The following is a 26163-nucleotide window of genomic DNA, read 5'->3' as shown; positions in this document are numbered from 1 at the left end:
AAATCAGAAAGAAAAACTGTAACTGCAGATCCCAAACTTGCACTAGACACTGCACAGATCACACCATCTGTGAAGACACCTCCCCCCACAAAAATATTCAGAGATGCCCTGTGCGAAGAGAAGCATTAGCTAGTATAACTAATCAATGGACCAGGATCCAAACACTCCTGTGCCTCCAAAACTCCTCCCTTGTCAGTACTTTGCACATACCTAGCGATATTCACCACATGATCTGCCTTTTTAGTGCGAGGATTGATTCCTTGAAGCAGCTGCTCCAGTGGTGTGACAATAAGGGAAAGGTGGCTCTCCCGCAACAGATCCATAAAAAGATTCTCCTTCTGTAAGGTTAAGTTTAGAAGGGCAAGGCAATACTGTACAGCTTTCTCCAAATGCTTCTTTCCTGCAGTACACAAAGAACCGTAAGAACAACAAAGGAGCAGTTAAACAGACGACATTCATAAACCTCATTCATCAAGCCTTGCACCAGAAAAGAACTTGTCAGTTATTCACTATGAGGAAAACTCCCCCCAAACCACTATTTTTATATGCAAGAGAAACAACAAGTTGAAGACATGCAATGTTGACTTTAAATCCTACTTAGTATGCATTTTAGCTTCATGGGAAAAATAAATTCAAGGCACATACCAGGAAACGGAGCGTAAGTGTCAAGCTGCTTAACCCCTTCTTCTAGCAAGCTAAGGGACAGTTCCAGCATTGGGGACTCATTCAATAGATGATACATCAAATTGAATCCTGGTGGTTTATATGCTATTATTTCTTCTCCTAAAAAGAGAAGAGGGGAAAAAAAATAATTAATATCTAACAGAAGACTTCCATTACTCAAGCTAGCCTGAGCTACAGAACATAACAGTCTCTGTTGCTGTAAGCATCATTTAAATAGATGAAACAGACCACATACAAAGTCTTCAGAGGTTTTATTTACACATAAGCCATTTAGGTAAGTTTGGGAAGAGTAGTAATAGCAATTACCATTACTTTTCAATATCTAATAGCCCAATTTCAACTTTAACCAGTTAGACTTGCCCTAAGTAGATCTGACCTTGGATTCAAATCAATGCTAGGACGTTAAACTACATTGGAGCTACATTAAATGGTTTTACAATAACAAAAAGTAACTGGAAAAAGCTTACATCCCCCCAAACTTGGATGAGCGAAAAGGCATTTCCAGAAATCAAAGCTGAGAAGGTCCACTGACCCGCTGATGCTCCCAGTGTACAGATACTTGCCTGTCCATTGCAACAATGTATGCAAAAATGAAACTACTAGCCTAAAACTCAAAGACCCTCATAAAACAAAATAAAAGGAAAAGTGAAGACTAATGTTTCTGTTTTATCTACTCTCCTAGTAAACTATGGTGGAAAAAGCAGAAGAGCAGGAAGAATTTTTTTTACTATGCGAGAAAGAGAGTTTTCTTTTTGGCATATTCCTTCCGTGTCTGTGCTGCCCTCTAACACGCCAACAGACACCGAATCAGTTCAAGAAATGGATCTAGTCAAACAAGACCAGTTTTAACCCATTTCTCCAATGTATCATGTAACCCACAAATAATTGTTCAAGCTGAAGGACTAGCTGAGGACAGGAATGAGCAAACAGAAATTGCCCAGGCCAGTTCAGCTGCCAAGAATGGTTTGTCTAAGTACAGGGCACAGAGGCCTCCCAGACTGAGGCAAGCTCACTGGGGAGGTATGTCTGCAAGTTGTCGTTCATTTAAAAAGTGGTTCTTACAGCTCTCTACTGCTACAAGCAAATCCACGGGCATCAATCTGGCATTGAATATTAAGAAGAAAGTTTGTATGAAAAAAAAAAAAAAAATCTGAAGCCCAAATAAGCCTTAAATTTCCCATAACAAGGCAACTGCCAACTATTTTGGCCTTTTAAAGAACAGTTGTCCAAAACTGAATTACTTCATATCATAATTCTACTGCTGCTGTCTGCTCTGAATAATTAATATATCAATAATATTAATATTAGAGGATATTTCAAATACACTGACACTTTTAAATTATCTGTATGAACAGCGGTAATTTAGATATAGACCAAAGAAGCTCAAGCCCAAAACCAAGGTGTTTTTTAAGTGCCAAATGCTGCTCCTTAATCAAATCATCAATGCAAGAGAGACAGAAGTCATCCTCCTAGCAGAGCTAGGGAAGTGGGAAACAGCGTACATGAACCCCTACTGAATCAGCAACATAGCTCTCAATAGCATGTGGACATTTTTTTAACATCTTCCTATCTTAAAGCTCTCTAGCTTTCCATCAGCTTACTTGCAATATTAAACAAGATCACAGGACAGAGGCAAGAAAGCAAAGCAAGTAACAATACTGCTTGTCAGTGAACAAATGAACAAGTTAACCTTGTAACTCCACATATTGGTCCACAAAATCTTCAAGTTGAGGTTCATAGTCCCGCAGCAATTTGTAAAACACTTCCAGAACTACCTCAGCTACTTCCCACTGTAGATAATCAGAAAACAGAGAAATAAGTCATACACAGAATAAGACTGACACTGCAGCAACAAGACCAGGATGACAAAGAATACAACAAGCAGTGCAGTGATGTACTGGATCAGAAGTATGGCATGACTATCTAATTCTGAAATACTATCACTACAACACTTACAATTCATCATGTCAAATAATTTGACAGGCCAAGCTTTTTTTCTGAAGTAAAATGGAATACTAAAACAGATTTATTGCCTATTTTAGGCTCTATTATACAATATACATATTAGTACATTGAAACTACAAGCAATAAAGAGTCTTTATTAGGTATACAGCTAATAACAGATCGCTAATAGCTTCCAGGATACAGTTTAGCATGCACTTTCATCCATAAGTATCATAAAGGAAACTCAAATTCCTTGGTTCAGCAAGTCAGAAATATTCTCTGAATTAACAGTGAGGAAAGGACAAATCTGACTTGTAGATTTGGGTATGTGATGTTCAGAAGTCATTAGCCACGTAGTAGAGTTGCAGAATCATGTATAGCAAATTGAAATTTAGCAATAATATAAATTACTTTTTTTTTTTTTTAAAGGATACTTTATACAGGCTTCTTAGAAGTGGTTCATGGATCCTGATGACCCATGAGTTGAAAAAATCACCTGTTTACAGAATTAAAACACTATGAACTGCTCCAGGTAACCTCTGCTGCATCAAACCTGCACAGCTGCTCAAACAGACCTAAGCCGTATCAGCAGTGCCAAATCACTTTAACTAAATCCTGAAAAGAAAAGTTTTTCAAACAAGAATTACTTTTTCAGCAGCTCTCCGGTAAGCTCTGGTGCGGAAGCGGAGAAACACAGAATCCCTAAGGAACTGGAGATAGGGATCAAAGCCTGGTGGGCGGAGACCTGCTCCCAAGTTAGAGGGGAACGAACTTTCCACTAACGTGCTGATGAGTCGACAGAAGGCACGGGTTAAAGGATATTCCTCACATCGCGACTCAATCTCATTCAATTCAACCTTGCCAAGAGGACAGAAAAAACAGAAGGAGAAAAATCAAGAGATTTTGAGGTAGGAAGAAACATGTTAGAACAAATAATACAAGGGCATCATTTGTGAATTACTTTACAGTGAAATGACTTTGCTGCATATTTGTCTGTGGTACACCACAAGCAAAGCAAAAGCAGTGAAGCAACAGTACTGTAATTTCATTTCAGCAATACACTCTTCATTCGTTTCTGAGCTACTAGAAGATATGCCTGAACGTTTACATACTTTGCTTTTATTTACCACTTCTATTAGAAGTGAAGTGAGTTGTATTAAGATGTAACAAAAGTGAGGCCAATTTAGGAAAATCTTAAGAAGTGCTCATAAGGAATTTGAGGGTTTAGATGCTGCCCTGTTACTAGTAAGAAACTGCACCAGATTCATAAATGGATAAAGTTTCCAGAAATTACAAGCAGGCCTGAGAGTAAATTAAGAAGTACCTATTCCAAGGGTTTCCCGAGGACACAGTAGCAGATGCAGCCTCTGCAAGTACTTCCCAAATGCATATGCCTAGGTACAGAGAAACCCTTACCTCAATACCAATTGCTTGTCTCTGGCCTGGACTTCTCACAGTTTGTAATATCTTCAAAACAGAAAGAAAAACAAAAAACAGATAAACAATACATTTCACATAATCAGAGTGCCTCTCCACCACTTTCATCAGGACTAAAAGGTACTCATCGCTTTTTAGCTGCAAGAAGAGGTTTCCTAAACCCTCTTAAAATGTAAAAAGCTAAGATTTTTCTGTCTGAAAGGCTGGATTATATATATGTTTTATACTTGTATGCTTCTAGCTTTACATCCTCAAAGATCTGCATCATGTTTATTGTTAAACAAAACAAAGAGTAGAAACACTTTCACATTAATGATTTTTGTCTTACATTGGCTAGGGGAAAGACATTTCCCTTCTTATCTCTTACAACAATATATTTTAAGGAATATCATAAATTTAGAAGCAAAGGTGGTAAGCATTTAAAATACTACTATTATAAGAGGTCATTATTGTCGGGATCTTTTTATTAGTAATTATCAATAAACTAGCAGTTGCAGTTCAAATGCCTCAAGTTCTTCCAAATAAAACAGCAAGTAGTCTGAACCATAATACAGACTATAAAATAAGCTCATTCCATTATGATTTTTGAATTAAAAATACCAAGAGCATTTTCATTTGATATTCATCTTCTTTAGGATTCATATTTAAAATTTTTCTCCAAAATCAAGACAGAAGGGAAAAACACACTTTTTTTAAAAGGTGGGGCTTTTAATATATATATGACCTTTGCCATCTAAGTGTGGAAGTTGGCAACAATATCCTGGAAATTACAATTAACTTCATGTGAAAATTAAATGCCTGAAAGTGGAGCTTTTTAGCCAGTACCTTCTTTCTATGAGCACCACTCACACTAGAATAATATTACACACCAAAAAAAAAGAAAAAACCCAAACAGAATAACATATAACCTGCAGAACATTTATTACTGATGACATACACTGAGGAAAAAACATATTGAAGATGCAAGACTGACTGTTAGGAAACCTCTGTTTATGTGAAAAAAGCACAGCCAATGAGATCTGAGGCATAAAACCATACTGTCATTTTCAAAATCGTTTTAAAGAACTGCATTATCTAAGTGAAAAAAAATCATATTCAACAATGGCAACAGGAAAATTTAGGAGGAAACGCAACACTATTTCAAATACACTGACAATTTCAACAGATGGGGATGCTATAGTTCTAAGCGCTGAAAATCCTAAAATACCTGTGTATATTCCAGGGATTGCCAGAGCGAAGCAGCTATTTCAGGAGATCTTCCAAAAGCAGTAAGGGTTTCCAATAGCTCTGCTTTCAAAATAGGAGGAATGCTGCACTGCAGAAGTCCCAGAATGACTACTACTGGTGTCCACTGAGGGTGCTCACAAAGAGCCAAGCGAGCATTCTCACTCTACAGAGTTCAACAGAAAACAAAACTGCAGATTATTACTTTGAAGATTATTCACATCTCACAATCTCTAACTCACAGTTCATTATCAATGATTCTGCTTCATACTTGAAGGTACATAAAACATCAGAAAAATGGCAGACCATTCCAAAGCAAAAAATTTTAATTAAACAAAAAGCCCAATTTAATGGCTCATGAGTACTAAATTTGTGCCTATCCATATAGAAAAATTATGTGCATAATATAAGCTTCTTACAACAACCCTTTTTTTTTTTTTTGCTAGACACATTCACGGAATCAGTCTTACTACTACTTACACTCTAGACAGCTTCTTCAAGTACTGGTAGAGGAACTTCATCAGTATTTCTATTATGACCTTAAATTGCATTTGGGCATCTGCTAGACTTAAAAAAATTCAGAAGTTCCTAAGAGCAGTGTCATCACCAGTGTAAGCTCATTTGAGACTCTCAGACGAACCACTGGAGAGGAACAAGCCTCTATCCTTGTCAAATGATAACACCCTGCAGCCTTAGAACAAATTTACTTCTTCCCAGGTTATGGTTTGATGATGCCAGGAAATATTAGTTTTAAGAGTTCCTTTTTCCCCCACGCTTATCCAATGCTGACATGACAGCTCACATAGGAACACCCCATTATCACCACCAAGGATGATTTTTAAAAAGCCTAATTAGTTTCACTGATCTGTCTTGTGCTTGTGTGAGCGAAAACCAAGGGTACCTCACTACATCAGAATTTTTTGGCTGCAGAGTATGGTGGGTACTGAAAATCTGAATTCCAAACTATCCATAATTACCCAGACAATTCACAATACAAAATCTGCATTGCAGTTTTATTCTCTTGGAATCCTCTTTCAGTCAATTCATGGTACATTTTACACTCTTGGTTTGGGGACATTTTAAATCTAACTCTAGAGGCAAGTTTCACAGTTGATGAGTTTCCTTGCCAAATTTTGACTGATTCCTTTTAAATTCATCTATTATTTTGGCCTTTTCAAACACGTAATTAAATGCAAAGAGTTTTCCAAAGAACTTTCCTATTCCATAGTCATTTCTTCTGAAGACATCTCACTTCTGAAAGACATCTCCATGACACCAAAGTGTGAGGAAAGCAAGAAAATCAGTAACACCAGCAACACAGGAAAAGGTGTAATCTCTTCCTGCTTCACCCAGGCTGCCTGCCTGGTCACAACAGTTATTCCTGATGCTTCCATACTTTTGAAGTTCACTAATCAAACGACAACAACTGCTAGGTAAATTTGCCCTGTGTACCTTTTTGGTCAAGTGAATTTCACAGCTGAATAATGATGTTTTGCAAAACAAAACAAAAAAAAAAAAAGGGTATCAACAAAGAAAACCAAATAAAAGGTTACTTACCCAATTTACTATAACAGTGGTCAGCTGTAAAAAGGCAATTAACCCATCCTGCTCTTTCTGTGTGATTCCTCGGAGAGGCAAGTGACGATACTGGACACTGTCTGCACTTGGCAAGTCTTTCCTTAAGTGCTCATGATAAAGCATCAAAGAGTGGAAGAAGTGCTCCCAGGAGACAGGGCTGCCACCTGCTCCTTGGATGTTTTCCGCTAGAAAAATGACAAACAGGTGACAAGATTTTCTTTCTATTCTTTCACAGGGTGACAAGCAGGGTAGTTAAATTTAAAAGGAAAACTTTCTTATCTAGAGGAAAAAATAAAGTTCAAAGTAAAGCTATTGTTTCTGAAATTAGTGGTTCTGGTTTGTGGGTTTTTTTGTTGAGGTTTTTTGTTTGTTTTTCTTTTTTAATAGAAACAAAAAGGTGCTAATATGAAAAGTTTGTACAAATAAGTTTTCCCTTTTATGAATCAGAATGTTTGCAGCATTATTTATATCTTAAAAGTAGAGGGTTTTTTTCCAATTTGATCAATGCAAAATTAATGCAAAACACAGGACTGACCAGCATCTCTTACTTTCAGAAAGTGCTATCATTACTTGAGAAAGTGCTATTATATATCAAAAAATTCCAATAAAACAAAGTGCTTCTGAAAAAAGTCAGCTCAGGAAAGGTAACTGTATTTACAAAATATACAACTTAAAATTAAGACATTATTCATTTTATATTTTACAATAAGCAATATTGATATTCTGTATCTCTTATGGTGTTAAGACACAGCTTTTTTTTTAAAAAAAGTATTATTTCATTATGTAAATCACTTGCTAAGGTGCTCAGACATTTAATAACCTAATCAGGTTTTTTTTTTTCCAGATTACACTTTCAAGTGAAGCCTTCCATTTTAATCTTTGTATTAATAACAAAATGTTAAAATTATGAAGCCACAATTCATCTCGAACGAGTCTTTGTACTTTTCAAAGGAAAGAGCTGAGAAAGAGCTGAAGTGTCACTTTTCTTACCATGACTACTGCCATTGAGTTTTAGCAAACTAAAGCAGTAATGAGCGCACTGAGGCCCACTAGCCAGTCCCCGCAGCATTTTCAAGTATGGGATGTAAATTGTGGAAGGAAGTAGATCTCCCATTTGCCTAACAAACTTTGACAAGACAACCTAGAAAAATAAAGATCAGTGTTTAAAAAAAAAAAATAAAATAAATCTGAGTATTTTAGGAAAACAATAGGCAGCCAAAGTCAGAAAACAGATTCTAATGTAATCGGGGTGAGGGGATAGGGATGTGGAATCACAACTTAAAAAAAAAAAATAAAACCAAAATTTCTTTGTAGACTGGTCTATTCAGTTTCCCTGAAGGTGAAAATCATGTTTCAAAAAGAGGAAATAAACAAAATAATTCATGCTATTGAAATGTATACTAACTCTGCAGTTCTGTATTTCTAGTGATAAAATTTACTTCAGCTCACAAATGCTACACAACAGTATTATTAACACATCTCACGGTGCAAGTGATATTGGGAAAGAATTCACTATGCTTGTCATACCCGTGCACAGTAACTCACACACACAGTGGTTCCTCCCAGGGTCCTATTAGCGTGTCTGCAGATTGCACCAGGCCCTAACTTATGTCGCCTGTATTCCAGGATGTGTCCAGTATGTCTTGTACTAGGTTTTGCCTAACACTGCACAGTCCTTCAAGAAGCATTAAAGGCTAACAGCATCCAAAGTATCCACAGAGTTTTGGAACATCTGCTTCATCTGTTGACATTGCTTCTTCATTCTAATTTTAAGTTCTGTCCCTCATGGTCTGTAAATAATTACAATATTCTTACGGATTTTTACCCCCAAAAAATACTATCCACTACAGTTAATAGGGTTAGTTAAGGAACTTAACTTCCCAGTTACACCAAAAAGGTACGTAGATGTCATCAGGCAGAAAACACAAGAGCACCGTTATCAGAATTCATTTAGTAACTGCAACAAAATCAAACCTAAACAAAATTTTCAAAAAGGTTTGTTAGGACTCTTTCTTACTAAATTTATTGACAACCATGAATGAATGGCAGTAGCGCATTTTAGAGCAACCAATAATTAACCATGTCATGCAGAGCAGGGCACATACAAATAAGCCGCTGATAAAAGATGATGTCTCAGAAGCCACCAAGACCTTTGTTGCCAATTCTTTTATTACTTTAATTTCAAGTTACTAGTAATTACTTAAGAAAATCTAGATAACCTGGCGCTGGGGGGGTCGCTGATGAGCTACTCCAAGGTAGGATCCCATGATGGTAGATGTCTGCAAAGGCTCTGATGGACACCAGTATTCAAGGGCAAGTTCCAGATTAAAGGGGTCTTTCCTATACAATTCAGCAATCTGTCAGAGAAATCAAGATGTTAGAAAAATATCAACTACATAAAGAAAAGATGATTACTTCAACAATAAGCACTGCTTTTATATAAGCTAAACACATGTGAGAGGCAAAGCATCCCACAGCTAGTGTTCTGTTCCTTAAAGCTCTCTGAAAATGACAGCTTCTAAATAGCAATATCAGAACAAATGACAACCAGAGAAATTCAAAATGCACATGTAAGTGAAACTTTCAAAGCTTTAAACGATACCTTCTATCTAATTATTATACATCAAATCATTGCTAAGAAAACAGTGGCATTTCTCCTTAAATAACCATTTGCATACCGCAATATATTAACTTAAAAACAAGTTAGCCATTATGAGGATTAGAAATCTCACCGGTTATCTGAGCATACGAATTTCCCATGTCTAGTTCTTCTTTATGTTAACTATATATCTCTAAGCTACTTAAGAAAGCATTTCACTACAAATATTCCTGTTAAAGTTCTATAACCTAAAGGACTACCTTGCAAAACACAAGTAATCCCTATATTGAAGACTGCTGTATTGAAAATTGCACATTTGTACATTTTCATGCTAAATAAGAGGAAATATACACATTTTTAATTTATTAATGAACAGAAAATGTAAAATGCACCAGTTCAATACGCAAATCTGGATTTATCATGTGGGGTCTTTCTGAATGTGCTGTTAGGTAACCTTAATAACCAATATTAAAATAATCAGAACTGTTTAGGTTGGAAGGGACCTTAAGGATCATCTAGTTCCCGTCATGGGCAGGGACACCTCCCACTAGACCAGGTTGCTCAAACCCCCATCCAACCTGGCCTTGAACACTTCCAGGGATGAGGCATCCACGCCTTCCCATGGCAATTTGTTCCAGTGCCTCACCATCCTCATAGTGAAAAATTTCTTCCCTAATATCTATTCTAAATCTCCCCTCTAATTTTCATCCTATTTTATTTTATTTCAGCTTTCTTTTTTTTTTTTATTAAATAACATGACAACAACAGAAAGATCTTTCTTTTAAATGTACACTTGCAGTCAAGATTCTACTGAAATTAGGGAATTTGTAATTCCACAGCCTTAATGGGGTCACCTTGCTTAGCCTACTCCACAGCAAATACAAAACAGTCTTCCAAAATTCTCATTACAAATATATCAACATATGAAAGTTATTTAAACATTTCAATTCTTTATCAGAATAATTGTCAACAGGGGGGAAAACCCTTAATTATAGTTTACCCAGAGTAAACAGGGAGAAATTTGAAAACATAAAACACTGTGTAAACATCAAGGTTTAGATAAACAAAGGTGTTTCATTGCAAAGAGCTTCCATACATTTAGCCAGACCTCAACTCCAGTGATAGTCTGTAGTCTTAAAATTCCTATTTTTAAGTTACGCTAAAATAGGATGGCTTAAGATACGTTAAGATAATCTTACTATAACTTAAATATTTTATAAAATACCTTCAGCTCTTCTCCGGCTATTCTTCAAGTGTAAAAAACAATGCAGTATTTAGTTACCAAACAGGAATTAAGTGACATTTCATTAATGTCAGAAGCCAAGGTAGTAAATTCATTCCTGTACATGAAAAGTTATAGAAAGTGTCTACATTCAAGAAACAAAAAATCCCTCTAACCCAAAAAGGGAAAGATCCAGCACTGTATGTTATCATTCAGATACGGATTTTCTGATGGAGGAAAGTCACAATCACTTTTTGCCACAGTAATTTAAAAGAAAATTTGCCTTACTAAAAGCATTAAATGCTCCAGATCTCTCCGAAGGGAAACAGGTGGTTCGTTACCCATTTGAATAGTCATATGGATCATGCGAGCATCTTCATCAGCACGGTTTCTCAGCTGTTTCACCTACGCAATTTATGAAATGGAGAAATACATTGGTCTATATTGACTTAAGAACATAACAGAACAGAAACAACGGAATTGTCTAAACAGCCTATTAAAAACTAAGAAAACAAATGAACTTGCACATACAAAAATATTATTTTTTTTTTTTTAATCCCCTCCACCACAAGAGTTTACATTCAATCACTTTCTTACTGCCACTGCCTTCAGTTTATAGCAAAAGCCCTGAACTTATACCATGGGAGTTTTTCCCAACTGACTTCACCAAATCCTTTGGTTTGGTACTAAAAAGTGGATCCTTTTTCTCTTTTTACTTTGAAAGCTAGATAGGTTAGCTTCAAACAAAGTAAGTTAACCACTATTCACAAGGATTGAAAAGAAACAGAAAACACTGTAAAATGTTTTCTGTATATAGATTGGTGGATCACACCTTTCTTAGCCATTTAAGGCTACTTGTACTTACACCTACTTTATGTTTTGAAAAGTTTTGGATTGATGTAATTGCTTGACACTCAGTCTATTGCAACTAAAACCATTACCACATGTTAATAAATACAATAGGAAAAAAAAATTAGAGAAGGGAGGGGAAGAACAACAGCAGCAATTAAAAAAAAAACCCAAAACCTCTTTAATCAGTATCCTAAAATTCTTCGTATTGAAAAAACTAACTACTAAGCAAAAAACAGCTGATATTTAATTCTAATGTCAAAAACCCTTTGACAAAACACCCCACCAGAGGCTTATAGAAAGCAAATAGCCATGAGATGAAAAGTTAAGTCTTCTTAAATATTAAGCAGACATTGAGGAACAAGAAACAGCAATAAGCAACCAATTCAACACACCAAAAATTAAAACAAGGTGAGGGTCAATAAAGACCAGTTCATGGTCTATAATATATCTTAATTTGCAAAATTGAATGAGCAGCAAAATAATTGTGTTTCATCAAGAAAACATAGTTAAGAACTAGAAATAACTGTGGAAAGGGTCAGAGGAAACTAGCCAAATTAGTATACTAACAAAATTAACACATGGACAAAATTGAGTGTTAATAACTGAAATAATGAATTACCTGAACTACTAAAGCTAATTACCAAGTCCTGAATGGAATGCAGTCAAGCAAAAGATTTATTCAAATCGTCACTAGCAAACAGCATAAATGTTAAAACTACACAGAAGAGATAAATAAAATGCTGACTCACAGTTTCAAATACAACTGAACAAAGGTGTTATATATACAAAAAATAAAAGAACCTGCAAAGCAGACACTTCTCTACCTAAAATCTAAGATTCTGTAGAAATAGCTGAGTACAGAAGCCAACCACTAACTAACAGCTGTAAAGAAAAAAAAAAAAAAATCCCTTGTAGGGCTATATTCCAATTGCCTGCTAACAAAGCCTTTCCTGTAAAACAACTAGTACTGACCCCCATCAAACTGGAATATAAGTCAATGGTCAGATTTCTGTTTATATCCTGCATTAAAAAATCCTACTTGTAATGAAAAATATCTCTCCATCTTTAGGCATTAGCTACAGTCAACCACAGATCTGAACCAAAGAAAAAAAAAAAAACAAGAAAAAAAACCAAAAAAAACCCCCAAACACGGAGAAAAAGCCTTCAATTCCATAACGCAATGAAGAAGCGAGATATATCAACAAATGCATCAACAGCTTTGGGATTTTCAGGCAGTTCTGTAGAATACATGACACAGGGTCAGATTTGCTCTAAATTTAGTAAGGCAGCAACCTCAGCCTGCGTCAGTTTCCAGCCCTTCCACTTTCATTCAAAAATCTACCTGATCTCTTTCATAAAAAATGGTATCATTACAGGTAGACATTTCACCTTCTGTAAAGCAACACCACCCTATGAAGAACTGCCTGATAAAAAAGTTCCCAGTTCCAAACCCATCTGCACTTGATTGTTCAAGAAACGTCCATAAAATATACCTCACATATTTCTCATATATTCAAAAGATTCCTAAGGGGTAGTGTGTCTGTATTACGGAAAACACCACTGCATGCAGGCTTCAAAGGATGTCCAAAGCCTGTTACAACATGGGAAGTGTTGTACACAGGCAGCCACACCAGCAGAAATATAACTGTAAAGTTACCAACGTGAACTTGTTTGAACTGACATTATAGTTGTTCTGTGGATATTCTGTGGGTTTAAAAGACAGCTTGAGAAAATAACATGCAACAGCAACAGATTATAAATAAATTAGGATTAAACCTAAAAGCTGTCTCCAAAATGTTCATATATGCCTTCAGAGATTCTTAAGGCTCAAATATTGTTTTTCCTGCCAATATTGTTCTCATTCTGCAATGTTACAATGAACATAATGTATTTTTTAATCCTTCTTTTTGCACATTGAAAAAAGTAATTATTTGGCAACTCCCGCTACAGCTCAACACAATGAAGGTCACAAAATAATGCCTCCATCAATTAAACAAAAGCTTTTTCATAGAATTTTAATTTTCCACGTCTAGATACATGGTCTTGCACAAACGAAAATGTTGTAATTGCTTCAAACTTTTTTTAAAACCTTTTTGCAGCATTTCTGCTGTTCTAGTGAAAACAGCTGCTCATTTTCCCAACAATTGATACAAGAAAAAGCAGAATGCCTCCCCTTAAATACAGAAAAGATCATTAGTAAAAGAATAAATTAAAAACGAGAGACAAAACCAGTAAGTTAATTTAGGTTACACTGTCTGTATCAAAATAAAAACAACAAAAACAATACCCACATACATTGCCATCAATTCCAGCATTCATTTCAATTTTAATCATGTAAAACAAAACAAAACTACTACTACCACAGAAGCTTGCTTTGCAAATCTCACCACATTGCAGTGTTTTAAAAATCACATTCTACTTTAGTGTGGAAAACAAACCCCACGCTATATGGGTTCCATAAAGTCAACAAGTTTTCTGAACTGCAGCACCTCAAGCTGAGGATGACATCTGAATCTCTATGCTACCAGTCCTAACGTTAGAAATATAGAAGAGATGCCCACATTTCTCAAGAACTGCTATTCACACAAACAACTCACTTTCATTGGCATGAGTGCAAGGAAGTCTGTGACAAGATTATGAATTTTGCGAATGTAAAATTCCTCCTGGTAGAAATTTTCAGACCCCACAACAGATTCAGTCAGGAACAGGAAGACATTATCAGCAACTGCTAGCTCTGCCATTGCTTCATCTGCCTCAGTGAATTCTGCAAGAGCTGGGCAACAAAAATCACATGAGAGGAAAAAATAAACTACAGTTTCTGTTAACAAATGAAACATATTTCAGAATACCTGGCTGACATGCAAATCAACATGCTTCTATCAACTACGCTTTTTCCACCGTACAGGAAAACACTAGACTGGAAAAGTCAAGTTAGTGTCAGTGATGATCTCAACTTTCTTCTTTGACAAGTGTTGAAGTGCATAATCAATTTACCCAATCAAACCTAAGGCTGTGAACCAAGAATCACAAACCAACCTCAATTAAACATTAATTATAATGTTTACTCTTTCTTTAATAGATACCCTGGAGTAGACTCAATTCTGACCTAGCAGGGAGCCTGGAAAGCTTGTGAAGTACACAGAGAAGAAAAAAGACAAATTAAAAATAGATTTGTCCTCAAGATACTGAGGTTTAACATTTACAGATGTAAAAAGTCATAAGCATGAAACTACTCTTAATTTAAGTGTTAAAGCTGCTAAAATGCAATCTTTCACATTTCTCAATATATTAAATTCTTTCACTTCAATAAGACACTACACAATATTACTGTCTAATAACTAATTATTTCTACACATGTGTACATTTCAGAGTATTTCAATTCTCAACGAACTCACATACTGAGAAAGTTTTAAAGGAGCGTCAACAGTAATTTTATCATAAAGGTAAATACTAGCACTTCAAAAAGGTAACAGGTACTTTGACTTACACCACTTGCAAGCTCTGAATACTAATGTGCAGCAACTGCACTTTAGGGTAACTTACCTGTCACATCGGATAATTGGGATATTCCTCGTAATGCCAGCGCCCAGGCTAATCTAACAGTTGCTTGCAGACCTGGTAATTTCCAAGGCTGAGACTCCTGAAGACGAGTGTGTATTGTTGCTATATACTGCCTTTCTGCTAGCAGAGGGAGCCGGTGCATCAAATCTTAAAGAACAACAAAAATAAACACAACACCGACATCCACCAAACGAATGTGAAAACAAACATGCAAAAATCCCACCAATTTGTTACTGATCAATAACAAAATTGGTTAAATAACAATTTATACATCTGCACAACATAACCTCTTTGGGACACCTGCCAGAATTACCTTCACGATCCTCTGTGCCTTGTTCCAGAAAGCTGACATCAAAGCAGTAAAGGAGAGCCATGAGAAGAGACAAGTTCACGCTGTCCAATGAGCCATCAGCTTCCACTGTTACTTTCTCCAGGTAACTTATGAGGATTAAAGTGTCATCCTTGCTCAGAGGTGACTGGCAGGTCCAGACAAACAGACTTTCAGCCAAGGACTGTCGGCATTCTTTAATGAGGTCAGAAACCTTTAGAAGAAAAACCAAACAAAAAACAGTGAATATAAATATTCTGGCAACATGTTCAATTTGTCCTTTCCAGTCAATCAGTATCACCAGGTTAAGTTAAAAATTACTCTAAAGACAGCAGCTACAGAAAATGTTGGATTTTTTTTAATCGCTAAACAACAAAAGACACATTTCTGCTTGTTAAACGCATTCATATTCCCATGTGTTTGTGTGAGGTGTGAGTAGATACTCTGGAATATGACTACATGCAAGCCAGCATCTGTGTCAAGGTCGGGAGACATAAATCTACACAGAACTTTTGTAGCTGTAAACATATCACACAAAAGTCAAATTTCCTGTCTCTAATACAGAACTGCAATGGTAGTTACACCCAGATAAGGTCATAATGTTCCACTTGCCCCAAAAGAGATGCCCTCAACTGACCATACAAATATCTAACTTCTAAGACACTGACAAATACGAAAGACATTTAAAATTAGAACTTTCATCCCTCACAGAAAATATTTACATCAACTTTAGAATATAAATGTAAATGAAATCTATCACCCCCTATTACATATGGAACAAATATCATGTCGAACATAAAGGCTACCAATCATTTTCATACTAAAAATATTTTTCTTTTTATTTGGCAAAATATTGCATGCTATGATAGAATTAAGTACAATGGCTCTTGAAAATAAAGTTTTTCTTTTTTCTTACAGTTGCGCCAAAATTACCTGTTTTCAAACAAGGACAAACATTTATTCCACTTGTTAACTTCATTCCTCCCCCAAAGCTGAGTTTTAACTGCTTTAAATTTTAAGTTAAAAAAAAAAATTAAAAAATAAAAAGTCACTAATGACCTTTCATAATGGTCTCTGTAAAACTGTATTTTATTTTTAGCTAAATTTCAAGCTTCTAATAACGTTCTTGCCCTCTATCCATTGAACCCGGTTAAATAAAAAATAGAGCTGCAAGTGTAACATAGAATAATTTAGAAAGAAGTTCAGAAATTAAAACAATATTGTTTAAAAATCTTTCTACTAGAAACATACTCTGCAGGTAGTCACAGTCTCAATTAAGTTCAAGGATTACAAAAATGAGAACTCATTTTCAAGCAATTCTCACTTCACTATTAGAAATGCTTCTGTTCATATTAACACAATTGGATTATTAAAATGAGCATTATTAGCCTGACTAGACTTGGTTTCAATCTGTTGCAATAATTTGTGAATTTTATTTTGCTATTTTTATTCCAATGGTGCTGATATAATGGTAGTGGTGAGATTATATGATTTAATATACAGTCTTTAGAATAAAACTGAAAAAAAAAAAAGAAAGAAAGAAATGTACACAATAGTGCAAACATTAAGCTTACTTTCTTACTGTCCTTGATTACACTTCTTTACTGAAAGTAAAGTATGCCCTAACATTAAGAAGAAATCTGGATCACACACTAGTATAGCACAAGCTGTGGAGTAGTTACTATGACCCTCAGACAGTAACAGAGCTTGCAAAGGTAGAGAACAGCAACTAGGAAGTTAAAAAAAAAAAAAAGAAAAAAAAATCACTCCATATCTCCTGATGATCTAACTGTATTCTAGACTGTGCAGTAATTCAGAAAAATATTTACCTCTTTGCGATGTTTCTCACTGCCCAATCCTCGCTCTCTCTGGAGTTTATCAAATTCATTGTTCAAATCAATGTGAGACACAAGAGTGAGGATCTTCTGAGTCAAACCCTGCTCCATTAGGTCATCTGTAAATCGCGTTGTCATGGATATTAACTCTTGACTATAATGAAAAGAACATAAATGTAACAATTAATCATACTATTCCCAGTCACAGATGAAGTCTAAAATAATTAATCCCATCAAATGCATTTGCTGACAGAAAATGTACAACTACATTATATACATGAAGTAACTAAATGTGCATCACTAATCAGCAAACCGTGCCCTCTCAAAACATTAAGCTAAATGGATACAAAGCCTTTAGGTAACTAGTTTCAAGAACACAGAATATGAGAATGCAACATGTATCAGCTATTTAAGATTTCTATCAAAAGGAAAAAGTATTACACATAAGATGCACATAACTCACAGCCTCTTTCCTACCAGTAAAAGAAATTGTCCAATTACATGCACTCTACTGGATTGGTGGAGGTAGTTCTAAAGTAATCATTTATTTTATGTTTCAGAATTCATATTTACACTAGAATACATCTTTTAACCTTTCTCTAGTCAAGCAATCACTGTGCATTGGAAGTAAACAGCACGTACTGTTTTTTTTTTTTTAAGGTCAAAAAACATTAGCTTATTACATTCACCATGCAACCATTTTAACTAAAGGCAGGACCACAATTCTCTGTTTAGCAGGACATGGGAAGTCAGAACACAGCAAAGGCAGAAACTCTGTTTCTCAAATACTGAATAATCATCACTAGTTAGAGCAACACTGACAGGGAGGGTGTCTGAAGCAAAACACTGCCAAAAGGTGAAAGAACTGAAAGTCAAATCGATATCCTTATAATCCAATAAAAATCCCTGTAAGAAAGAAGAATCCTATGCTTAAAAAACAAACATGAAAGAAGCTGCAACAGGTTATGAGAAATAAACATATTTGAGAATATCCATATTCCCTTGGGTCTAATCAGTCCTAAAAGCATTCAAAGCAAAGAGCTTTGATCAGCTCATCACCCTAATACAGACCTGAGTTCCAATGTCCACGTCTTGCCTTGGCGAGACTGGATGAGGGCTCGTAGTGAATTGGCAATGCATCTTTTTCCATCCCAGTACAACAGAACAGCCACTAGACCTCTTGTAAGGCCAGGAAAATGAGGTTGCTGGTGTTCTCCTATTGAATGAAAACGCACAGCATAGTCACAGAAAGTTGAACATACACATTTTGATAACAGGTTTATATTTCTAATTGAAATATAAATGTAGCATTCAAAACAACCATTGTTATCCCTTATCACTTTGATTTGTTTCAGGCATTTCCAAGAAATCACAGAAATTTTAGGTGCTATTATTAAAATTCATATTAAACTGCTAAAATACCCACAAATTTAAAAGAAAGAGAAGTTCAAGTCCATAAGTATCCTAGTCTAAATGGTATTTGCAAGTGATATCTACCCATCTTAGTAATTGATGCAAGGTAATTATCAGCAAAATATCTTTTCTTTAATCAAAATGAAATTGTCTGTCTGAATTTACATTGAAAATTCAAGTTCAAAATAGAAATGAGGTTGACTTCAAGATGGCCTTCCAAAGGTGACAAATGAGCAAACTACTACTTTAATGAATTTAAAAGTTAATCATAAGCAGTTCCTAGTAATAACTAGCAATTATACTTTAGTAACATTGAAATATATTTTCTACATGCAAAGCACATGTCACTTTAAGAATACTTCTCTTACTAATCAGATATTAGATTATAATCCAAATACAGTCACGTATCAATGTATAACTACTACATAATTTGAAGAATAGATGTCTATTATGAAGCTTTATGGAAAACTCTCAAACAATCATTTTAAAACTATTTTTAAATTCAGTGATAGAGAAAGTAAATCATTAAAAAACCTCAAACTATTCCCCTTTTTACAATAGCTGCATAAAACATGAACATTAAGGTTCAGAACACTTATCGTATTACATTACAGCAACAGTCATTTCTTTTTAAGAACATTCTATGTTAGGAAACTAAGGCCGCAACTGAATCATGCATTCACGTTAAGCACACAGTTAAGTAAGAAGTTGTATTTCTCCAGCCCTTAAATGTTTTCCCTCCTCACCAGCTAGAAGGAGCTCAACAGCTGCCAACTCTCCAATATCAAAGAGGTCACTGAGGATAAAGGCTTCTCTGATGAGTTGCTCTGGCAAAAGCCTAGTTCCCTGCTGACCCTGGATAGCAACCCCTTCTGTACTTGCTTTCTGAATTTTCTCATGCTGCTGTACATTCTTTGGCTGCAAGAGAAAGAAGCATTGGAAGTTATTCAAAATGGCAAGATCAAATACTGGTCAAAGCTTTACATATTAATCTTTCCTCACAAATACAGTTCTGACAGGTTAAACTGTCGGCATAAAAACAAAGGCAGTGTTTTTAAACACAGAGATAGTAAAGGCAGCGTAAAAATACTTCATACTTGCACAGCAAGCAGCCCCCTTCTTTGTGGGGATGTACCAAAAATAATCTTGTAAGATCACTGATGACATCTAGTTAACTCAGAATAACAGAGATTGAAAGTATATTTTGATACAATTCTCAACAGGAATTGGTATCACCTCAACAAAAGAAATCTGGGTTGTTTATCAGAACTGTTGTGTTACTCCAAAGCACTATTTTCTACACAACTCTTTTTTCTATTAAACTCAGACGCTAAAACATACTGACAAAATTCTGTAGCTGACTGTTAAATTTTCTGATCTATCAGTTTAAAAAGCCATATACTATTTCAGAAGTAACACCACTGAAGTAAGACATATTTCTAGTTGCTCCTTTGTGATCCATCAGCCAAGAAACAGTGAGTTTCTCCACATTATCTCACATTCTAACAAGACATATGCTTTATTTTGTAAATTCATGTGTTCACCTGTTCTGTCAGTTCATTAGCCTGACTGAAGCATGAACATGGACCAAAACCAAACAAAATAGTTTTGTGATTTATTTCAGACACACAAGAGTAGCAAAAAAAGCTAACACTCAACTGATGGAACATCAGATATTTTTACTATTCCTTCAAAATAGCATTCAAATAACGAGAGGAAAAAAATATGCTGTAGATAAAATTATCCTGTACAAGACAAAATAATATGCATTATTTAAGCTATTTGTATTGTTACAGCAGAACAAGATTGCTATAACACACTTGTGTTATGTACTGTAGAAACGTAGAATTAGAAGAATGGTCAGGGCCTAAACGGTATGTAATCCAACAATTCAAGAGATAGTAAATTATCAACCCTCCAATTCATTCCATAAGAGAGCATTAGTCCAGTACCGGATTTCTGAAGAGAGAAATGAAGTCAGATTTGTGTTTCTTTAAAACCTGGTCAAGGCGATGTATAGCTTCAGGTTGCCTTTTCCAAATGGCATTCATTACAGTCTGCCATATGTCCTTATATGGACCCCACAAGCTGGCAGCTAAAAGAAGAAATAAAACAAAAAAAATGTATTTGAAATGGAGAAAGAAACAAAGAAAGCAAAGTATTCATATGCTATTTTCAATAAGTAGACTTTTTAAATTTACTGTTAGTCTCAGTTTGACAGCACAGACTGTTATGCCCATCAAGTAAAGCATATTTTCCCTTCTTAAGGCACAAAAAATTGACAATGGTTTGATATAAAGCCGAAGTGCATTTAGGGAGCTAGAAAAGCAGAGAAGATCGTGTATGCAGCTAAGTTCTGGGGCTGAAAGTCATCTTATAAAGATATTTGATACAATCTCTGGGTGTCTTATATGCCTAAGAAATTCCACCCACTTCAGGCAGATTAAAGGATAACTGAGAACTGGACAGCAGACCTTGAATCTGAATGTAATTCAGTGTCATGGCTTAACCCCAGCCAGCAACTAAACACCACACTGCCGCTCAACTCACTCCTCCCCGCTGGGATGGAGGAGAGAATCAGAACAGTAAAAGTGAGAAAACTCGTGGGTTGAGATAAGACAGTTTAATAGGTAGAGCAAAAGCACTCGTGAGCAAAGCAAGGAATTCATTCACTGCTTCCCATCAGCAGGCAGGTGTTCAGCCATCTCCAGGAAAGCAGGGCTCCATCACGTCTAACAGTTACTTGGGAAGACAAACGCCATCACTCTGAACACCCCCCCACTTCCTTCTCCTTCCCCCAGCTTTATACACTGAGCATGATGTCAAATGGTACGGAATACCCTTTCGGTCAGTTGGGGTCAGCTGTCCCAGCTGTGTCCCCTTCCAACTTCTTGGGTGTCCCCCATCTTCTTGTTGGCAGGCTGGTATGGGAAGCTGAAAAGTCCTTGACTGCTTAGCAACAACTAAAATATTAAGTGTGTTATCAACATTATTCTTATCCTAAATCCAAAACATAGCCCTATACCAGCTGCTAGTAAGAAAATTAACTCTATCCCAACCAAAACCAGGACACTTGGCAAGGCAGGCTTCCCGCTTTCCATTTTTGACAGAAAACTCCAAAACAAAGAAATACCTCATATATGAGGGACTGAAAATAAACAGCAGTGCTATCATGATCTGGTGCATCATTGCATCAGACCGTGCAGAATAAAATATATTAGAAACCAAAACCATAAGATTAAAGGCAATATTACTTAAAAAAATCCAAAAATCTTAAGCCTAAAGACACTTTTTTTTCACATTTACTCATCTCATTTTAATTTAAATAAACCAAACAAGTACTACTGATCCCTAAGACATACTTGCTGCTAACATTCTACACAAGAGCTTCATAAAGAAATTAATTTCCTTTACTAGAAATAGACAGATCAATATAAATAACTACCTCACTATGTTTAGAAGAGACCAGATTATTTCTGGAAGCTAGCAAACAAATATATTATTTAAGATAAATCTGATCCTACTCTAGAAATACAACTTCACCTACACCTCAGCACTGGAAAAAAAGTTTCCTCTGCATACTTCAAATCTGAACTCAGTACTAGAGCTGAAATGATCCCCTCCTCACTAGAAGTTGTATCATTAAGGTCCCAAAGTCTGTAGCCTGAAGACTGCACTAGAATTTTCCTTATTTGCATTGGGTCTCATGAAAACAGTATGCCAAACTAGTCTTCAGACTTCTGCCAGAATTGTTGTCTAACCTGAAAACCTTACAGATGGAAAATTGTCTTTACCACCTAGTATTAACCTCCTGCCAAAAAAAAGCCTCAAAATTTTAAGACCCACATTAAACATAAGTATCAAAATATTTCCCTTGTTAGAGATCAGTTGTATTTCTGAAATTTTCAGATTCTACACACCACAAGTCACCACTAAACATACCAGGTAAATTTATTACCAATTGCATTCAGTTTGCCTGCGAGCTGTCACCTAACAGCCACTGTCTGATTGCAGGTAGTGTTATGTGTTTCCGGGCATCTACTTGAGAAGGTCCCTGACCCAAAGATATTGTAAGCCAGTGGTGGGGTTTGCATGCTACAATCTTGCTTGTGGAAAAGCTACTTTAAGAGGTTGCTGCCCTGCTTCATTCAGAGCCACTTGTTCTGAACTGTACACGTGCCTGCTTAATTATGTCCCTGCAACTCTGATGGACTGTGCTATAAGCCATGTTAGTCAAATGATCCAAATTTTAAAAAGGCAACATTTTCCAGAGTTCTTCCAATCTTGTTTTTAAAAATCAGATTATTTCATTAACACAGGTTAAAAAGTGGACATGCCAACCATTAAAACAACTGAGAGAAAAATGCCTGAAGCACAGAGGGAAAGAACAAATCGGTAGTGAAAGGCAGAAACCTCTGAAACTGGCTGTTTCTGGAGAAATGACAAAATGGAACTACGCTTGCAGGTTAGCCTATATATAAAAATACTAGCATTTCACCTAAAATTGGTTTAACTCCCCCCACCCCTCCTTTTTAATGTACAAGTTAATATTGTGGTATAAAATCAAATACAGAGGCAACATTTTATCTTCATGTAGCTTGTTCTATCCAGCTCTATCCCTCAAGGTAACCCTGCATAGGTGCATCAAAGTCAAATATATCCACGCCTTATCTTGACCAGGCTGCTTACATGAAGACAGCAAGCAAGAGGCAGCTACTCTGATGTGAAGATGTCCCTCTCTTTCATACAATCAAGACACCGCCTCGAAAGTAATGCAAAATGCTACATGGATGTCCTGAATAATAAGGCAGTGTAAGCCAAGTCGAAGTGTAGCAAGTGAGTATGGAAACAACAGCAGGTCTCAGAGAGCCAGACCCCTGGTTTCAGTTAGTTTTACCACCACCTAATCTGTCTTGGAAGCAGCAACAAACTGACCAAAATGTTTTCCCTTTCATTCTGTTGCAAAGAAAGAAACCCCATAAAACAAAAATAAGACCAAAACAAACCCTCTCACCCCAAACTCAGCACTAACAAAAATTACCATCTCACACCCTGTGTTTACAACACAATTAGCAGTGCCGGTAGAGCTGTATCTGAGAGGACTGCCTGTAAAAAGGACAAAACCTCTGTTCTTTTCAAACATGAGTGTGTTTTAATCATCCCATGTCACCCCTGCCTAGACAGATGCATTAAAAATAGCTACTATTGGACAAGTCATTTCACGCTCCAGACTGTAACTGGCTCTCCCACAAAACTTCAGAGATTTACTTCCACGCTGAACAGTCTTTTCACTCTTATAAAATTACCAAGTCCAATAAACACCAGCAGCAATCCACAGTGCCTGCCAAAAGCTTTTCTATTATTTCCCTGGCCCATTTGTTTGCTCATGTCTCCACGACACAACTGCTTTGCACCAGCCCAAATATGTGTACTGTAAGGCAGTAAAAAAAATTAAGGATCTAACTGAAAACTAATCCAAAAAAAGAATTTATTTTCAGCTGGATCACATTTACAACCCAGTTTGCTCTGTGATGGCACAAGCTACGCTAGCACAAAGACGGAATATTGCAGAGAAAGAAATAAGCACCTGGGATGGAAAAACGGTTGGACTTTAGCAACCATGCTGACTTTTTCACACTTATGCTGTTTTTGTTATTATTATAGCTCTAAAACAGCTGACCATTGTATCAGGGACAGCAAGAAAGGACAGGCTGGGTTGCTTCTTCTGGCAACAATAACAGTTCACGCCTATGCCTAAACTTTTTGCCAAGCTAGACTTAACCACACTATGTCTGTCCCCACAAACAATATACTATAACCTAAGGCAAAATCTTCGTTAGTTCTACTGCCATATCTGCTTTAATTTTTTATCTCATCTTTCATGTGCAAAACTTGGGGGGGGGGGGGGGGGAGTTAATTATAAGCCTATAGAATCTCTTGCCATTTATACCATAAAGCGTAGTTTCATTTGAACTACTCCAATTTTCACCTTAACAAAAATCACATTTCAAATGAAGAGTCTTTGCTTTATTACTGCTTTTCTGCAAGGGGGCAGGGATGTAATTGATTCCATTAGATCAAAATATCTTCTCTGTAAAATGTACTCCTTGCGTGACATAGGAATGGAACTTTTAATTTTGTTAACTAGTCACGATGACATACATCACTTTATTTACAGACCTTTTGGCCATGCCCATATTCCAGTCACAGCTGCTTTTCACAGGGTCTCCATTCTCCCCATATTAACTTAATGAAGCTCAATAATGGCAAATGCAACGTGTTGCACCTGAGAGAGAATAACTGCATGCAACAGTGCAGGCTGGGGACCAAGCGGCTAGAAAGCAGCTTTACAGAAAAGCGCCCAAGTGTCCTGGCAGATGGGAAGCTGAATGCTACTCAGCAGCACATTCTCACAGCAAAGGCAGCCTCTACACTCCAGGCTGCATTAACAGAGCTGCAGCCAGTAGGGGTAGGGAAATAATTATTTCAGCATCTCAGAGTCCTGCACTCCAGTACTGTGCCCAGTTTTGGGCTCCCCAGAGGACAATCCTGAAAGAGGGAGCCAGAGAACAGGATGAATGAGGAGAGGCTGGAAGAACTGATCTTGTTCGGTCTTAAGAAAAGAAAGATAAAGAGTGATGGGACCTTTGTTGTCTTCAACTACTGAATGGCACTATACACAGAAAACAGAGACAGAGGCACCCCAGAAGACAAGCAGCAACTGACGCAACACCAAAACTTCCCATTAACCATAAGAGAAAAAAAAAATAAATACTCTGAGGGTGGTCACGCATTGGAACAGAAGCGCAGAGAGGCCTCTGGCAGGATCTTCATCCCTGCAAGTATTCAAAACTAGTTTAGATAAGGCCCTGAGCTACCTGGTGGAGCTGGCCTTGCTTTAAGGACAAGGAAGAGAAGGAGCGTTGAACCAGATGACCTAAGTGATTCTCCGATTATGTAGCCATTTCCTTTTGTATTAGATTTATTCCCCAGTTAGACTGGGTAAGGGCAGCCTTAGTAACCCAAAACAGCTCCTTGTGCCAGGCTCTGAAATGACCACGGATGATCCTGTTGCTCCTAATCGTTAGCAACACTCAACACAAGAGAAAACAGCTGAACATTTCCAGACCTATTCTGTAGAATAGAGCAAAATTCAGGCTGTATTTCCTTTTTTTTTTTTTTGTCTTTTATTGCACACAGCGTTAAGAAATGACCGCAATACTGAAGTGATGTCTAATCACACACGCACCGAGTGACCACAGTCCTCCCCAACCAAAGTGGCCTTCGCTGCCTCACATCACCAGCTTCATGCCCTCCTGGCCCGGAGGCAGCTCCGACCGCGCAGCTCCATCATGTCACCGGACACCTCTGAGCGGCCTGAGCGCCCCGGGCACCCCCGCAGGGCCGGAGACCCACACCAAGACCACTATCCCCCCCTCCTGCCAGCACCACCGCGGTACCCGCAACCCGGCGCCCCGCAGCCCTA

At 36.8% G+C, this 26163-nt stretch overlaps 1 protein-coding gene across 1 annotated transcript in view; it reads right to left on the bottom strand.

Annotated features, from left to right (window-relative positions):
- The window catches only part of NUP205 (nucleoporin 205kDa), a 53606-nt gene that overhangs the window by 26805 nt on the left and 638 nt on the right, over positions 1–26163 (bottom strand). The window contains exons 2-18 of the mRNA XM_009894412.1: positions 20630–20772; positions 19424–19595; positions 18336–18480; positions 17259–17418; positions 15415–15643; positions 15084–15248; positions 14138–14313; positions 10977–11093; positions 9087–9224; positions 7858–8008; positions 6847–7052; positions 5273–5455; positions 4045–4095; positions 3276–3485; positions 2375–2474; positions 646–783; positions 211–400 (exon numbers count right to left, since the gene is read on the bottom strand). Of these exons, the coding sequence (XP_009892714.1) occupies positions 211–400; positions 646–783; positions 2375–2474; positions 3276–3485; positions 4045–4095; positions 5273–5455; positions 6847–7052; positions 7858–8008; positions 9087–9224; positions 10977–11093; positions 14138–14313; positions 15084–15248; positions 15415–15643; positions 17259–17418; positions 18336–18480; positions 19424–19595; positions 20630–20772 (2674 nt within the window). The remainder of the gene's footprint in view (positions 1–210; positions 401–645; positions 784–2374; positions 2475–3275; positions 3486–4044; positions 4096–5272; positions 5456–6846; positions 7053–7857; positions 8009–9086; positions 9225–10976; positions 11094–14137; positions 14314–15083; positions 15249–15414; positions 15644–17258; positions 17419–18335; positions 18481–19423; positions 19596–20629; positions 20773–26163) is intronic.

This window comes from Charadrius vociferus, unplaced genomic scaffold, assembly GCF_000708025.1.
Source record: "Charadrius vociferus isolate BGI_N301 unplaced genomic scaffold, ASM70802v2 scaffold871, whole genome shotgun sequence".
Classification (NCBI taxonomy): domain Eukaryota; kingdom Metazoa; phylum Chordata; class Aves; order Charadriiformes; family Charadriidae; genus Charadrius; species Charadrius vociferus.
Note: the sequence above shows the minus strand (reverse complement) of the source record. Positions and strands in the feature narration are given on the sequence as shown.